Source organism: Melospiza melodia, chromosome 3, assembly GCF_035770615.1.
Source record: "Melospiza melodia melodia isolate bMelMel2 chromosome 3, bMelMel2.pri, whole genome shotgun sequence".
NCBI classification, from domain to species: domain Eukaryota; kingdom Metazoa; phylum Chordata; class Aves; order Passeriformes; family Passerellidae; genus Melospiza; species Melospiza melodia.
This window is the reverse complement of record NC_086196.1, coordinates 112,103,337-112,121,700: the sequence shown is the minus strand read 5'-3', so window position 1 is coordinate 112,121,700 and position 18,364 is coordinate 112,103,337. Positions and strand designations below refer to the sequence as shown.

The following is an 18,364-nucleotide window of genomic DNA, read 5'->3' as shown; positions in this document are numbered from 1 at the left end:
TGTCTCTGTGTGTGTTAAAGTGCCACAAGAGCCACACAAGCAAGGATTAAAGAGCAGCATATGTTCACTGCTGCAGAGCAACATATGGGATTTCATTCATAGGACCAAGGAGCAAGAGGAGAAGGAACAAATCTATCTAAAGATAAGGTAGAAAGAAGACTGAAAACAACTGGAGGCAATAAAAAAAAAAAAAAAAAACAGATAAGAAAAACCTGGCAACTGTAATTCAGGAATTCTGCCACAGGCTAATGAGAGGCGAGATAAAATAACGAGGCAAAAGGTCCCAAACAACATCACTGTCTAATGGCTGTAAAAGACAAGTCCAAAATTAGCTCATCATCACTAATTAAGGAGAGCTGAATGGATGTGATGAGGCCCTGATACATGGTATCCCTCTGTGCAGCACACCAGGGATCCTTTGGTCAAGGTCAGGAAAATACTGCTACCTGTGCTGCAGGCTGAAATCCCAAAGCAGGATGATTTATTCTTCCAGATGTTACTACTGATGTGAAACTTGCTGGTGCCTCTGACAAATGCCCCATATCACATGTCAGAGTGGTTCCCAGAAAAGGTGAGCTCACAATGTGTGTGTGCACACTGTGATGCCCCAAAAGGACTGATGGCACCTTGCACAGCCCAGGGAGTTCTCCGAGTGCTCCAAATGTACCATCAGCATGAGCCGTGACAAGGAGAGGAAATCAACTGCTTAGCTCATCTCTCATGCACTTGTGTCACCCTCCTTCAGCTGCTCTTTAACACTCACTGACAGTGAATTTCAGGTGAATTTCACATCTGCTGTGCCCCGTTCCTCTCTTGTAAAACAACCCCAACATTTGCTATAAATCAAGCCCTACAGCAGCAATATTCACAAGCATCTTCTAGACCACAGTACACTCTTCACAGCAAACTTTTACAAACTATTATCTAAATACCAACATTTAATCTGAAAATTTTGATACCATTTGTGTCTTTCTTCTAATCACTTGTAAATAGAAGAAAATCAAACCTGGAAATGTTTCAGGCACCACTTTGTATCACAATAAAAACTGATCATTTGTTCCTGAGCCTGGCTTTCTGTCTCTACCCAGCTGATGTAAGGCAGTACTTCACTACTCCATCTGTGACAGTTTCTGTTCCAAAGCACCATTTGTGAGGGATTTCTTCAAATGAAAATCAAAAGCAATGAAACATTCTCTCAGAGGAGATGGCACATGACTAGAACTAACCAGGCCTTCAATCTCTCTCACCAGATAAAAATAGGCAAGTTGCTGAGTGTGACTATCACCATGAGTTATTTAAAATCTCCCTATGAACTTCTGACTTAAAAATTTGATTCAAAGCAACAAAAATACTTTTAAAAGCGACTTTTGAACATGAGTTCAGTAATAAAGGATTATTCAAGTTCAGCTTAATTATTAACCTACTGAATATTCTAAACAAAAGTGATAAAGACACCAAAATGCTCATTCAGATGAAAAATAATCAAGTAAACCATTGCTCCTCCTCTAAGTAAATCTTAGACACAAAGCTCTTTCCAGGAAGGTCTTCAGGACTTACATTTTTACCGACAATATTGCTAAATAATGGAAAATATTTTTAAATCTGTTTTTCTACCTTTTTTTTTTTTTTCCAAGGGAAAGCAGCCAAAAGGCAAAGCACAATGAGACAAACCTTAAATTCTGCCAGAAGGAAGATTTTGAGCACAACAACGAGCTCCCCTCACCTGTAGAGGTCTGTGAGCTGCCCGGCCCCCCAGCGGTAGTACAGGTCATTGAGGAGGCGCTCGTGCTGCCCGTACAAGCAGATGTAGTTGGACACAGGGAAGGGTTCCTTGGAAAAGCAGGTGATGCTGTCCACCATATTGTATCTGCTGAAGTGTATCCTGAAGTAATTCCCCTGACTGGCCTCCCCAGTTACAATCTCTGTTCCCTAGAAGAGAAAACACCAGGAAAGCTGTGGAGACACGAACACCTGACCTGGCACACGTACAGGGTCAGCGAGGGCTTCCCAGCCTGCAGCTCTCACTGCTTAATATCCACAACTCTCCTGTTAAAACTGAGAGACCACTCCTGGCACAGCAGTTCATTGGGAATGTTGCTGTGGCTTGGACACAGATTTTCCATGTGGTTTGGTTTGGTTACTGCCCATCCCACTGTCACTGCAGACACCTGGGGAAACCCAGGCCCTCTGGCTGTGCTGGCAGCATGACACTGGATCCACAGAGACCTGTGACCTCCTGGAGCAGCTGCTGGAGTCAGGAAAGATGACCTGGGGCATCCCAAACAACACTGGATAGCTCATCAATGGATATGACTCATCACATTTACTGTGATGAATATTGAATGTTCACACTCAAATTGTAGCACACTCAAACTTCAGCCACCTAAATCAATCACTCAGACAAAAATGTAAAAATTTCTTTCAAATCTCACATTGCAGTGGGATGATCAGATTACTTGAAGCTATTTTTTCCAGTTGTATTCCTGTCACAGTTTTATACATTTCTACAACCTGTTGCTAGGCTACAGAAGCCTTTAGTATTTCCACACCTAAGCTAGTACCTTTCACTAGCTTCTCTTACTTCTTTCTTAGAAAATTCTTTTAGGATTTTTACACAAAGTTTCTAGAGTGGCTTTAAAAAATATCGTCCCTTTTCAGGTAATCAGCAGGTAATCAGAGTGGCAGCAAAATAAGTCTAATCATATTCTAGCAATTTGGAGTAAAAAAACCAATTCTCCTCTCTGATAATCCTTTCTGCTCTCACTACATGCTGCTTTGGATGGCTCATCCTGGATCTGAAAAGCAAGGTGAGCCATGCTTTCATTCCTCTCCCTAAACCATTTCCTTTTTAAAAAGCCCATTTGTTTCACTGCTGTTCAGGTTTTAGAATCAGCACTGAAGTAGCTTTTTAAAAGCTGCTCTTTAAATCAACTGCAAAAATGGGCTTGATGCAGAAATTCCCAAGGAGAAAGGTAGAATCTACATGAAAGAGGATCTTGTCTAGGTGGAAAGTCCTCTCTGGCTTTAAAAGACATTAATCTAGACCTTTTCTTGCCTCAAGTTCTCCAGTAAGAGAATGCAGCCCAGCATGGTGAGTGCTTCCCCGTGCCCTGTTCCAAGACAACTCTCACAGCTGCAGGACTTGCTATTTTCTAGCAGCACAGAGCATCTCTTCCACAATACTTCCTGCTCTTCTATAAATCAGCTGAATTTCCCTGCCACACTGCCATCATCTGTATGCACTTGCAGCACCATACTGCAGGGAGTAAAGAAGGCTGAAAGCATGAAATGCTGCTAATACTGTTCTGTGTCCTCTGCACGGAAACCAGGGGTCTTTGGAGAAAGCCAAATACTAGGAAATGTGGAAAGGAACACCCAAGAGGTTCAGTTAGCTGAACTGAAACCAGAAACCAGACTGCTCCTGGTTTTCTCTCCAGCTGTACCTGGTGGGTACTGTGCCTCCAGAACCAGCTACCCTAAACAGGAACACCTTTTCAAACAAACAGGGAGGACAAAACAAGAAAAGTTCCATTATTTAACTTACACGATCATACGGGTCAATTTCTACATCCAAGGGCACAGGGATTCCAGGCTTGGAAATGTGCAAGTAGTTATAACCTCCAGGAAGAACACCACCTGCCATAAATGAAAATATGAGGTTTATTAAGTCATTAACAATGAACAAAATAATATATTTGTCTGTCCTCCTTCTGTCATTATCTTTTTCCAGTACATAAGGAGCCTTGAGTGCTGTACTGCACTGGTTTAGATGATTTTCAAATGTTTTGAAAAACCATCATTTCTAAGATTAGATAGACCTGCCTACACTATAGAAGAGCAAAAATACCTGAGAGGAGATGGAAGTGTGACAGAAATCCAGCTGGACATACCTTGAACTTTACACCTCCTGTATACGGGGATGAGTCTGTCTGAGCCTTCTGGTGGCTCAGAACTGGGCTGAAGCTTTGAATCAAAGAGACTCAGCATGGAAACAGCAAGCTCAAAGCCAATCTCCTTGGAGTTGAAGTTGCTGTGTGTTAATTCATCCCTGTAGTATCTCCTGGAGAACTTTGTGAGAGGACCTGCAGCCCTGATGCTGGCATCGTTGGTGTGGAACTCGGTATCAATCACAACTCTTCCATCAAAAACAAGGCAAGCATCAGTGACAGCCTTAAAGATGTCATAATCCAGTGTCCTGTAGGCAAAGCTAAAAAATGCCTAAAAAGAGATGTAAATAAGTGAAGATAATTATATATTACTTATTGGTTGACTTCATACATTAAAACCCAGATCTTATTCTGAATGTTATTTTACAAAACAAGAATGTGAAATACAGTGTGATTTTAGCCACACTATAACAGCAGAGAGACCCTTCTGATCCAGCATTTACAGCTACCAAAGTTAAGACCAAGACAGCAGAAAGGAGAATTACTAAACTAGACTCATCTGCTTCTGGTTATTAGATAGTTTAAAAACTCCAACATTTCACTCCTGTGAAACTCACAGCAGCAAGTTTCAGTGCCCTTAGCACATACTGTGTGTGCCCTCAGCTTTTAAAACCATCAGACAACAAGTTGCTGTCCCTCCAGCAAGAAATATTCCTTTACTGGCTGAGGAAAGGGTGGAAGGGTTTCAGATAAGCACATTTTCCCTTGCTGCCTTCATTCTGAAAAGCCCAAGACTTAATTGTGCCAGGCCAAAGCAGCATCTGTAATCTGTACTTCCATTAGCACCAGCTCAGGACAAATCTGTGACTGGGGTAAAGTTGTTACCCAGTTGTACCCCCAAAGAGCTTTCCTGGGGATTCAGGGCAAGTGTCAGATACTCAACTGCCTGAAAGAAAAGGCACAGGGACCTGGAAATTTTAGCAGTACTGGCATAAGCAAAGATGCGACAGTGAAGGAGACAGAACCCCTGGGCTTGTTCATAGATAAACTGAGTGATTAACTATGCACAGCTAAGGGAATTCTGGCCATCTCAGGGAGCCAAAAATCAAAGAAGCTCTGCCCATGAGTGCAGGAGGACCACACAGCCCCACATTCTGCTGGCTGACAGGCAGGACAGGGTCACTGGAGGGTGCAACCTCCAGGTGGGAGCCATCTGTCAGCCTGGGCAGGAGGTAGGGAAGAGGAAGGCTGCTGCTTTAGGGAAAGAAGAGATTTTCTCCTGTTGTTTTTATCCTGCAGGACTCAACAAATTAAGCCCCCAAGAACTGCCAATCAACAGATGATACTGGCTGCAATCCCAAAAGGCCCAGAGCTGCTGCAGAGATGATTCCTGCAGAGCCTGGTCTCTCATGAATGCAGCTGCCTTCCTGGTGGGGCTGCTCTCCAGAGCCTGCTCCTCCTCTGAGTCCAGCCTCCCACATGGCTGGAGGCAGACACAGCAGCCTTGCATGGCAGCTGAACTGGTTCTGGAGAATACAAAGCCCTTGATATCACAGGTAATTGAGGTCTATCATCTTAGAGGCTGTGAAAGAGAGACCTCCACAGGGAAAGACCATGGATGGAGGAAGGAGGAGCATGGGGCACAAATGGGCAGGAGAAAGAAACCCCAAAGCAAGGGGCACCTGAAGGAACAGTGCAGGACCATGCAGACAAGGTGGTGGGGAAAAGGTGGGGCTGGAGGGGAGCTGGTCAGTGGATACCAAGTTCCAAAAAGCAACCACGTTGAGATGTTTGTGGAAGGATAAAAATAGAGAGATTTCAAGGAAAAAGAAGAGAGTGGGAAGAATGTCATTACTGATATGAAGACCAGGAGACTGCTATGGATAGAAGTGCTGTATGAGGTCTTCACCCCATCACAAAAGGCTTTACCATCCCTATGTGAAAAAGAAAAGGGCTGCAGAGCAGGGACCCCAACACCTGAGGAGCTCTCTGGGAGAGAGAGGCACAGGGCTCATCCTCTCCACAGCTGACCCCAACAGTTGCACAGAGGGGAGTGCAGAGGGTCTTGGTGGCTCCCTATGGATGCAGGTTTTGAAGTGCCTCACTCCTGTGGATTAGCCCAATAAAGGAAAACAGAACTATGCTGGCCCTTAGGAAAGGCTAGAACTTGCCCCCAGGCTCAGAGCAGAGCCACACCAACAGCTTCCATAAAATATTGGTACTGGAAGTGAAAGAAACTGGTGTAGAGGGAAAGGAACTTGCTTAAAATATATTTTCATTAAGTTACATACTATCCTAGTGGTTTTGGCTTCTACTATGACAATTAAATGCACATAACTATAGACAGGAGTAACTGCACATTTAAATAAGAAAAGGATTTCTAGAATTACTTTGAAAATGAATTAAGAGTATTTGTCACTCAGCAGTCACAATTACTTGTGTGTCAGGTGACTTAAATACATTTTAATCCAAATCAGTCAGGACACTAACAATAGGTTTATTTGGATTTTTAAAAAATAATCATTGAGACTAACAAGTTCAATCTCCTAGAGACAATGAGGAAATAGATAAATCTATGATGTAGCAGGTAAATGTGATGGCTTTTTATTGGAATTTACCAATATAGCTGGATGGGATGTGCCTAAGCTTGTCTGGCCCTTGCTGCTGAACTAAATAGTGGCAGCTGTGGTGTTTTACCCCAGAGACACTTTTGGCTGGCTGGATGCGTGGTGTTTTACCCCAGACACTTTTGGCTGGCTGGATGCTGCAGCTGGGCACTTGGAGACAAGTCCAGGCTTGCAGGAGCTCTGGTGGTGGCAGGATGGAGCCTCCTCCTTTAAGAGGGTCTGCTCCAAAGGTTTACCTTTGGTGGAGAAGCTTTAAGGGAATGGTGAAGGAAAGGAGTCAGTTCTGATGGAGGGTTTTGATTCAGAGCTTTTATTATTCTGGCCCACAGGCCTCTGAATCCAGCAATAGCTCCAACAGAACTCTCTGAACAGCATGGTTGCTGTTCATTTTAACCCCAGGGAGAGGGGAAAGGAAGGGGTAGGAAGCCACCAACCAGGTACAGGAGGGGAGGTCTCAAGGGACAAAGGACCTGGATGGCCCAATGGCCCCCAGGGGTAGAGGGCATCCTTTCAATCTGCCAGTCACTTCTGGAATTCTAGGACTGACAGACAGTGCTTGGCAGGAGAAAGGAGAGGTGAATGATACACCTGGGAGGGAATCTTCAGGGGAAGGACCTGAAATCACAACTCAACAGCTTTCCTGTTAAAAGCCCAGCCTGAAGGGAAGGCGCGGGCAGCGCGTACTTACAGAGCACTGCAGGTGGAGGAGGGTGGAGGCAGTGGTGAAGGCAGCCCAGGTGAGGAGGCCGTCATCACCGTGTCCCCACTGTGCCAGGATGCTGTTGGGGTGCACAACCACACATGCCCCTTCCAGGGCCTCGCACACTGCTTGTTCCAGGGCGGCCTCGAGCAGGCAGAGGCTGGCAGAGCCCGGCGGAGCCCACACCAGATGGATGCGGGAACCCTCGATCCCAAGGGATAAGAGGCCTTCTACCGTGGTGTACGTGTCAATTGTGTTCCCATAGACAATGATGTTCTCTAAGAGGGAAAAAAAACGGCAAAAGATTTCTAAGACATACAATGAAAACCTTATTAGTGTAACTCAGATGATAATAATGTGGAATTGCACTCTTTGACCCTCTTGTTTCTCTGATGCTATGAAGCAAACAATGTTACCTAGCAACAGCAGCTAAGATAATTTAGTGAAGAATCTGTACAAAACATCCCACAAAGTAGGCAAATACTTAACACAGAAATATGATATTCATCCTGACCCCATAATCTGAATTATTTTGATTGAAAAGCCTCTAGGGCTTATAAATAAATAACCATTTTTATTTTGTTCTCCCCCTCTCCCTAATTTTGCTCATTCAAAGGACTGACGGAGAGGGGAGCAGACAGAATCAAATTCAATACAGCATTCAGAAAACCCCCACAAACCATGGAAAGGCCAAATTACAGAAAACAAGCCCTTGTGCCACATGGAGGTCACCAGTGCTGCCACTCCCTTCTGCCAAAGCCTGATCTCCAGAGAACAGGGATGTACCCGTCCCTGGTGGTGAGGAGAGCTCAGCACAACTCTGAGGCAGCTGCACATGGCACAGAGCCCAGCCCAGAGCCAGTTCCATCCCTGCTCACTGCTGGGAGCTCAGCAAGCTGCAGGCAGCCATCCATCCCAGCAGCTGCCATGACAGCAGCGTGTAGGAACTGCTGCTCCTTCTGCAGAGCATCAGCACCAGCACAGAAACAGCTCCTGAATGCAGCCCCATCCTCCTGCCTGGGGCAAAGAGAGCTCAGACCTGATCAATCCCTCCTGCCTGGCACTGCAGGGCAGGGCCCTGCTCATTCTTGTCCTGAACTGCTGCCACTTCAAATGGTACAGTCAGAGCTGAGCAGGAACATGAGGAGGGGAGGATCTGTTCTATGTGAGCATGATAGGGCTCTCTAGCCTAAGGGCTGACAATAAGAGAGGCAGAGCTGGGAGGCAGCAGAGCAGCTGTGTGTTTTATCTCAGGATGGCTTCATATAAAACCCTGACATTCCTCTGAGCAAGACTGAGACCTGCTGCTCTCTCTTTCATTCCCTCTACCCTCTTCTTGGAACAGGAAGCATTTGTCTGTTGTGTGATCCTCTAAGCCTTTAAGCAACCCAGGCAAAATGGAACTCCTCATCTGAGGGCCAGAGCCCAGCCCTGCAAGCTCTCTGTGTGCCACACACCCCACAGCCATGCCACACTCAGCTGCCCCAGCCCTGAGCAAGTGGCAGGGTCTAGAGGGAGGCAGGAACACCCCCACCTGCCTGCCCATGCCCTCTGTTTCAAATGTGTCCTGTCAGTACAAGGATGCCCAAAAACCACCTTCCCAGTGCTTTCATGTTTCTCACCTGGGCAGTGCTACAACCAACCCATGTTTGTCTCAGTGGTGGCATTTCCATCTTGTCACAAGTGACAGCATACCCAATGCCCTGAATTGTAATTTTTTATGGGCTAAGCTAATCTCACTGGACCATGTTTCACTGCATGAGATGCAGGGCAATACTAATCTGAGCAGGCACACAGCCCCAGCTCCCAAGAATATTAATGATAAAAATGTTAACAGATGTTCTACTATTCCCCTTTGACTACAAGGTTATTTCATTTGTCCCCATCAGTTTGGCTACTTGTAGGTGCCAAAGAAACATCTCTCTTCATAGCTGCCAGAGAAAAGTGCCCCATGAGGACACTGCACACCAGTGACAGAAAACGTTTCTGCTGTTCACAGCCATGACCCGAGGGACAGAATCATTTTATCTGCAAATGTACCAATTTGAAAACATGTGAAGAAAAGATCTTACTACTTCCATAAATATCATATAGAATACAGGAATGTTCCAGTGTGTCCATCACTTCCCAAGCCAGAAGAATCTATCCCATAGCTTGTGCCTGCCAGGACACCTGTCTGCAGCTACACTGGCCTCAGGAGAGTGCCAAAAGAGAAGACAGATGTAAGCCTGATTGTTTTTTCTCTGCTGCAGCAGGGTGTAATGCAAGAAGCAGCCCAGTAGAACCCCTGGGTAAAGACCAGCTTTGCTCTACTCATTTTTATTAACTCCACGTGCTGACAGTGCAGGCCAGGATGTGGTGTGCAGGTGCTGACAGCCTCGTGCTACATTTCCATGTTTTCAACTTGCAGGGAGTAAAAGATATGAGTGAAGAGGATGCTGTGGCTGGAAAAGGAGGATGAGGAGGGCTTCCCTGAGGCACAGCCAAGAAAAGCTCCATTCTGACTGCAGGGCAAGGCTGGGCTGAGACCCTTCACGCTTGGGCAGCACAGCCCCCTCAGAGAGAAGCTCAGTTCCTGCAGTAGACACTGGCATTTGGGGATGGACAAGATCAGATGAGAGTCCTACATTTCTCAAGGAAAATTAAAATTCTGGTTTATATGGTAATATTAAATACAACTGCATTAGATCAGGGAAAGCAATGCTCCTTTATTGACCTCTTGTAAATCAACAATTTACTACTTCTGCTTATTACAATATTAGTGGCTTTTTAGATGACAGTGCTAGTAGTCTAGGAACTGCAGATATTCATTATGGACTGAAATTATGTCTACTGAACAGAGAGCAGTTCCTCAGGATGCTTTTATTATTTAACTACATGAAAATGTATGTATCTGTGAGTAAACATAATAACCTTCTACAGAAAAAACAGCCATAAATAAAGATCATTGCAGTAGTTTTATCGTTTATTACCTGAATGTCAGCGTCCTGTTGCAGAGCAGACTCATTAATTTTCCTCAAGTAAGAAGCACAAGATTTCAGTGACCCTAATGTGACCTGAATCTTTGCAGTTTGCAAAAGCCAAAGGAGAAACCCAGTATGAGCTAAAGCATTGGTGGCTCCAGTCAGTGATTCATGCACTGGAATTTTAATGCAAGACTATTCCTACAAACACACTTTTAATAAGGCAGTAAACTATGCTTAGGTGAAGAGAAAAAAAAATAATTGCTTCATTTTGGGCCATTAAAGCAGTTTTGTTCCTTACTTTACTTCCATCCTACTTTTATTTTCATGGAAAGTGCAGAGCTAATAGGAGATGAATTTCAATTAGTCCCAATTACAGCTGTAATAGGTTCCATGCATTAGGTGGCTGGGTTTATCAGTAAATCACAGTAGTAGCCATGGGGCCAGTGCTTGCCCTGGTCCCAGGCCCTCAGCAGCAGAAAGCCCTCCCAGAGCCCTGGCACAAGTGTCAGGACTGAAGGAAGGATGTTGGTAAGAAAAACAGCTGGAAGAAGCAGCAGGGTGAGGAATAAGAAACTGAGATCAGTGGAGGAAGACTCTCCAGCTGGGCATTCTGCACAGCAGCAGAGAATGTGATGGGAAGAGCAAGGAGAGGGAACTGAAGCCAGAGCAGGGGGAAAGGGGAAGGTGTCACATCTCTCCTGGACCACATCTCCAGAAGTGCCTCCAGACCAACCCCATGGTGGTGTGAATTTACCTTCTCTACACATGAAGCCAGGCCAGGGCCTCATTAAGAGATGCAGCTCCACCTTGCAGCCAAGGCCAGCAGCAATAACAAAGTGAAGATGAGCATTCCATGACTCCAGCACTGCTGCTGGAGCAGGTGCACTCATGCCAGGGCAGGTGAGACAACCTGACTGTGCCATTTGCTGCAGAGTGACTGATCCTCCTGGCACTGTGCATCCCAGCCAGCAGCTGCTCCCAGGCACAATCCTGCAGAGGGGCACCAGAGCACATTCCAGGACTGGGCACACAGGGAGTTACATGAAGGACTAGCAGCAGCAAACAGGGAAAGCTAACACTCTCATGTGTCTATGCAAAGTCAGCTGCTGTAGCAGCTGGATGCCAGGTAAGGCTGTGTGGGCAGGGCTGGCACCAGCTGGAGGACAGGTGGAGGCCAGGAATCTGGCCAGAAACACTGCCATGTTTATGAACCCCTGTGCTGATCACAGCAAGACCTGGAGGATGATAAAGGAATTCCCAATGCTTTTAGACCTTCCCTAAAGGACTGCCAAGCAGGTGTGAACCTTGCACCACACCAAAGCACTGCCAATTCTCATTACACTCCACAAACAAGGCAGGTAAAACACATCTTGAGGAAAGTCCTGCTCTTGCACTCTGCCAGCAGGAATTCGCCACAAGGACAGCTTTCCTGCTCTGAACGGTCCTGACTCACAGCCAGCAGGAACTGACATTTCATCAACTCATTGACTCTCTGGTCTCTGTTTTTCTAGCTCAAAGTTGACTCAGAAAGCTGGATGGTCCCAGATATTTTCCACAGTGCACACACTAGTGAACATACAAACAGAGCACACATGACAAGGCTGAGAAAATACAGGGACGGTGCACATCAGCATAAATGTCTGATTTTAAGGGTTAAAAAGTACCAGGAACTTGCAGTTCTATGTGAAAATCTGTCACTGATGCAACTGAATACGATGCTGACAGATACTTCCTAATTTATGCCTACTTTCTTTGTGTTATGCCACAAATCTAGATATTTTTCTATACAGTAGAAAACCACATCCACTAATTAAATTATTATTTCACTGGTGAATTATTGACCTTAGACAGATTTGCATTTGGGACTCATTTGGTTTTCCATAATAACTGCAGATAATTAATCTATCTGAAACCTTTCTTTCCCAGCTAAATATGCTGGGTATCAAAAATAACTAAAAATTATAAATTAATCTGGGAAACAAAGCCCAGATGAAAGACTGTTAGAATTCATCAGGCACCAATTATACCAGGGAATAAAGGAAGTAATAAGCCTAGGAAACATTTCTCTGTGTGTGCTTACCTGTGGACCTGATGAGGCGGTGTTCCTCCAGCCAGAGTGCTGCCTCGAAGCAGTCCTGGGCATCATTGAGAGTGAAGAGATTGGAAGGGACTTTCTCTGTGTATCTCTGTGGCCACTGGCTCGTGACTTCACTGATATATTCTCCCATGGGAGCCAAGGCCTGGAGAAATGAGTCAGTGAGTGGATATGGCACAAACCTTGGAGATGTTAAAACAACTGACACTCTCACTTTGGCTACCCAAGGACTGCTGTTCTGGCACATCCCAGCCCTTTGTCACACTCAGCAGCAGCAAACACACCCATGGCCACAGGGAACATGGAGTATACACATGTGCATGTGGTCCCTGTTTCCTGTGGGATGTGGGTGACCACTTCAAACAGCACTGCCAGTGCAAGTGCACGTGGCAAATGCCAGGGACTGCACAGCAGAAATGTCCCAACACACAGAAGGGGGTGTCAGCATCTCTCTGACCGACAGATCACTTTTAACAGCTCTGCCTCCACCTTTTGTCAGCAAAAATCAACCTTCTACAATGACAGATTTTGTCCCAGAGAAAGGGATCAAAACCTGCTTCATAGCTCAAATGAAGATTCAGTAACATGGTCACTGTGTAATGTTGCTTTACAATAACAAACTCAGTTTGAGCAGAAAAAAGCAAAAAGGGAATCTCATCTCTGACTTCCTCAGCATCACTGAGCCATGTCCTGAACCCTGTTCTCACTGCCAGCCAGATCAACTGAAATATTGCTGGGTCATATAAAACCAGGCATGACACCAAAAGGCCTCACTCAACAAGTAAATCTCTAAATCCTAACACATAATGTTACTAAGCATTAATTTGACTGCTTGCCAAATAAGGAACAACTTTCAAAAAGGATGGACTAGAGCTCTGTGTAATAAAACAGAAGCTACTAATTTCTTCTTATCCTTTTGTATAGCTTGAAAATGAGAATAGATGATAATGATGGAATTTCTCCTCAAAGGCAGATAAAACCTGCCTTTTCCCTTGCTATCTTTACCTTTCTCTCCCACTGCAGGTACTTGCCATAAATTACTTTGCAAGTCAGAGTGACCTCCAAACACCTTTACCAAGGAGCACTTTTCCAGCCCACACTTCAGCTTTTGTTTCATGCCTGCTGAGCAGTGCCCATGTGCTGCTGTTTAAGTGTGCCTCTGCTCTGAGAAGGGATCACAGACCACACAGCCTGCTGCACACAGGCAGACAGACACTGCTGTGGGATGTGGTGCAGCACTGCAAAGCTGCACACATTGCTTACATCCATCTTCTGATTTTAAAGGCAAAATGCCTTGCTCACAACTTCTACCCACCCAGGTAAGGCAAAGCTCTGCAATAAAAGGGCTGTACCAAGCTGCCTGTTTGGTTATGGGGCCTGATGGCCTCATGGGGATACAAGAGCCAGAAGCCACCCTGCCCAGGGAGTCTGAGTGGAAGCTGACCCTGTGGAGCTGGAGGTCAGCTTGATTCCACGTCTCCCATGCAGCTAAGGGTCTACTTCAATCTCATTGGAAACTCAGCTGTGTGCTACAACACCAAGCAGCACCATGGACATGCCTAGGCACGGTCATCAAATGAGATGAGTAATTAATTTGATAAGGAATTCTCTCCATTTCCAAAACTAGGTCAAATGGTGTTAGACCAGCTGGAGTTCAGTCTCCTGTGGCTGGGACCACATGTCAGTTGAGCCTGCTCCTCAGCAGGTTTAATGGTGATGGTGGCAAAAACACCAGCAGCTTTGCCTCCTGCCCAACCCTGAGCAGTAAACTGTCCAACCCTCCTCTCCTCCAGCTTCAGCACCAACACAGCCCTACACCCTGCTGCACTGCAGGGCTGCAAACTGCTGGTGCTAGCCTTGCTCTGCCTAATCCCAGCAACACCACTCAGTGTGGAAAACCTGGGAATACTGTGCTGCTCACCTGGTAGCTCTGTCCCGTGCACAGAACCAGGTAGTCGTACGGCACTTTCTCCTTGGAAACGACGACGTATTTGGCACTGCGGTTTATGCTCGTCATTTTACCAACCACAACGTTAACCCAGGAACAAAGTGACATCTGTGCATAATCTTCATCATTAAAGCAGTGGCTGCAAAGAAAAAATATCTGTAAGTGACATTTCGGCAGCTGACAGCAGGCATTAATTAGACATCTGGTGAGCTCAGCCCAGGCCCCCAGTGGTCCTGCTCCCTTGCTGTGAGTTTACTGCAGCCTATGGTAAAAGATTAGGCATTAAGAAATACTCAGTTACAAATTGACAGCTTTCTGCTGAACCCAAACAAGGCTTCCAGCACTGGGCCTTACAATCACGTCATTTAAGAACAAAATCAGAAATCTATGCTTTACTGTGCTTTTCCTTTGCAGGCTGATGGGAGCTTTTGAAAAAGCTCAGAAGCTTTTGAACCTGCAAAAAAAATAATTCAACAGTCCAACTCTTTCTCCAAGACAAGACTTCTTTATTCAGCTTTTCCTCAACTTTCCTTCCTTTGCTATTCAACTTCACCAGTCATAGCTAAGGTGAGACACAAATGCAGGGAATGCATCCTCCCATTTTAGCATCCGTATTCCAAAGTATTAGTCCATAAAGTTTCAAAATAAATAGAAAGCTAGAAAATGGTTCTCAGAACTAAAAGCAAAAGGCAGAGTTCTCAAGTCTCCTATTGGTAACCCTGTTCCAAAAGAGCTTTTCCACAATGCAAGAATGACAAATACCAAAAGCACACTAAACTGGTTCTGAGTGGTGCACTCCAGGATGTTCTGGGTGTGCATGGAGCACACATCACAAACAAGGTGCTCTGACAGTGTGAATTTCATATCAGTACCCTAAAAACAATGTGTTTGCTTTGATAGTCTCAGACAAGTTTTGTTTTTCTCATGTTTTAGGGGTATTACAGCCTCCTCCAAGCAAAAACCATTGGATATCCCTATGCATTGGAGAAGTATAAAAGATATCTGGAAGCTGCTCTTTAAAAAAGCCAATTTTAAAGCAAAATCCAAATGGAACAAAACCTCTTTTAATGCCTCAGCAATGAAAATTACAATTATTTCCAAAGGCTTGGAGTGTGCCCCCAACCAAGGATCTCCAACCAAGTAAATACTAAGACATTTCTTACTGCATTTGTACCACCCTCTCTGCTTAATAATAGCATTCAGCAAAGACAAAGATTCCTGAAGATGAAATACTTCCATACAGATGTGCAACAAACACTATAAAACATGAGGAGAATATTCCCAGCTAGGTCCATTGTGACCCCTGAATGCCATGAGCCTGGCAATGGCCCACCATGGAAATGCACAAGAGGTTGCTGGCCACTGTGCAGATCCAGCTGGGCTCAGCTCCGTCCCTCCCCAATACTGAAAACCTGCACCAGGCAAAGCCCGTTCAGTTAGGTTCTTTCAGTAGAACTGGACAAACCCATTCATAGCTTTGTAGAGCAATAAACCCACAGGATCTAGCAAAGAGAATGCAACAGGTTTAAAACATGCAAAAAAAGAATGGCTGGTGTCACACAGATGTCTGGTTTTTGAGACCAGAGCAGCTCTATAAGAAGAATCACTGTGAACAAACAAAGAAGCTGAGTCTTACTCCTGCCAGGAACTCAGGAGGGGCATGGCCAGCACAAAGACCCTGGGCTTCACCCAGGCTGTCAGCTCAAGTCACCACAGAAAATACATGGCAATTTAGAGGTCCAAAACCTTCACTTTCTATGTATACTTAGTGATGAAAAATATTCCACTTTCTCCCATAGGACTCAAAGTGATTAAACAGAAGGGGCTGGGCCCATGCTCAAGCATTTGATGCTTTTCTGTGGCACCAGCAGCTGCAGCAGAGCGCAGACAGAAACCAGCACTGACAGCTGCTGCTTTGCCATTAATACCAGGACACACATCCCAACACAGAGCTCCTGGTTCCATGTTAATCATTGCTACTAAACTCCCAAAACTGGCATTCAGGATGCCACAGGAACAAACACAGTTGATTTTACAACCTGGGGAATTTTAGGATTGAATTGCCAGGCCTTCTGTGATGCTCTGCATCCTCTGTACTCAGAGATACCAGAGGGAAAAAAATAAGGGAAGAAAACCACTGACAGTTCTGAACTGTAACAATGCAGAAATCTGTAAATAAAATGGACATTAAGGACAGAGGAAGGTTTTCAAAAGCACCTTTATAATTGAGGTGCACAGCTCCCAGGAGATTGACACTTCAAAATCACTGGGATGCTTTTAGAAATCATACCCTGCAGAGTTCAATTTTCACTCTTAATCTACTTTCAGATTTTAACAGCTAAATCTGTGAGGTGGCTCTGAACTGCAACTTTCTGTCAGGAAGGATGCTTTGTTAGTACAACTCTTTTCTACAGTGAACTTAGGAAAGAGACTATGTGCATTTATGTGAGACTATAATTCCTTCATTTGCTAGATTTGCACTTGAACACACCCCTTTCTACAGTAGAAAAAGTAATACAGGCAACTACTTTTACAAAATCTCTTGTTCAGAGCAAAATGAGATCAGAAGGTTTTAAACAGGTTCCCACTACATTATTTTCACATCTTGGTAGAGATTCCATTTGTAAGGTTCAGCAAGCAGACATGGAGCTGTTTTGTCATTTAAAGAGCCAGTCCTTTAGTGCACTGCAGCTCATGGAGGAAAAGATTTGGTGAAATACAATGTAAAGGCTCCAAAGAGTCACATGCCAATTCTAAATAACTTAGTATATGTTCATTCCCCAGCTATTCAGAGTAACTGATCCATTTTAGTTCTATGCTTCTCAATGTTCAAAACAATCATGTTCAAGTCCACAGTGATGATTTATCCAAAATAAAACCCAAAAATACTGTATTTTAATGAGAATTATGTACTTTGAATTTTAAAGACGTAAGATCTTATCTGACTAAATGGAAGCTGTTATATTTTTTGAAAAACAAGGATGTCTGAAAAGTGTTTGACAGTCCCTAGACAAGGCTCTTCCTCCATTTCCCTTCAGCTGTACACAGCTCTGGTCTGGACAGACTGCCACAGCCCAGGGACTGGCACTCACAGCCCACAGCAGCAGAACTGATGCAGAACAGTTCTGCCAAACTGATCAACAGCAACAATTCCCCTGTACCCAGCAAAATCCCCACCAGCACTGATGGACTCTGCATCCCACCACACACTGCCCAAAGTCAGTCCCTGTCACGTTACCAATATTAATTCTTGTAGGTTCTTCGGTTCAGTATTATTTAGAACAAAACTCATGGAAGTTAAAAACCAAACAAGATTTAAAAAGTAAGCAGACATCTTGTGTCATTTGGCTTCAGCATGGAGATTTAAACAATCTAAAAAGCCTCAGAAAGCAGGGCCCACTTCCAAGGTATAACACAGTGGATTGCTGTCCTCAAGTTACTGCTTTGGCACTATTTCCCTATTCATAATTCTATCCAATTCCTCTTGTAGGTGAGTGCATGCTGGATAGACAGACTGGAGTACTTTGGGGCTCTCTATGGATGTATCTAAAATTTAGGACAAGTTCACAAGAATTACAGAGTGTTATGTTTTCTGCAGGAGTTACGGAAGTGTTTAGACATGAAGTCAAACCTGTTAATTAAAAATCTTCTGTATTTGGAAATCAGTGGGTCTTTTCCTGGAAGGCCATGAATGGAAATCAAGGTCAGGTTGTTGAACTTCAGACGTGGCCTGTGGAAAGAAAAAGAAAGAGTCTCAGTTGGAAGAAATTCAGAGGGCACATCCAAGGAACAGTATAGCTCAGAATTCCATGTTCAGGAGGATACAGAAAGCAATTCCTTTACACAGGGTCAAAGTGTTTCACTCTACCCAAATACAGGTATCTCTGGATACAAAGAGAAGAACAATTTCCACCACAGTTTCAGCAATGCTGGGGCGAGGAGGGGGACAAGACTGACAGTATGTTGAACTAAATGTGATCTGACATTTGAAAACAAGTAAATATGATGAGTGATTAAGCCTTCTAATCTTCAAGGCTTTCTGTAAGTTAAGGATGGACTGATGCAAATGGTACAAAGGAATCAGAATGTTTTTTATCAACCAATGTTAATTTGTTATTCATACATTTAAAAAATATATTCA

General features: G+C 44.5%; 1 protein-coding gene across 1 annotated transcript in view; it reads right to left on the bottom strand.

Annotated features, from left to right (window-relative positions):
* Positions 1 to 18,364, bottom strand: part of CFAP61 (cilia and flagella associated protein 61) — an 89,182-nt gene that overhangs the window by 19,476 nt on the left and 51,342 nt on the right. Inside the window, exons 18-24 of the mRNA XM_063152674.1 lie at positions 17,855 to 17,953; positions 14,197 to 14,362; positions 12,261 to 12,420; positions 7,203 to 7,492; positions 3,891 to 4,218; positions 3,545 to 3,636; positions 1,724 to 1,929 (exon numbers count right to left, since the gene is read on the bottom strand). Coding sequence (XP_063008744.1) covers positions 1,724 to 1,929; positions 3,545 to 3,636; positions 3,891 to 4,218; positions 7,203 to 7,492; positions 12,261 to 12,420; positions 14,197 to 14,362; positions 17,855 to 17,953 — 1,341 coding nt within the window. The remainder of the gene's footprint in view (positions 1 to 1,723; positions 1,930 to 3,544; positions 3,637 to 3,890; positions 4,219 to 7,202; positions 7,493 to 12,260; positions 12,421 to 14,196; positions 14,363 to 17,854; positions 17,954 to 18,364) is intronic.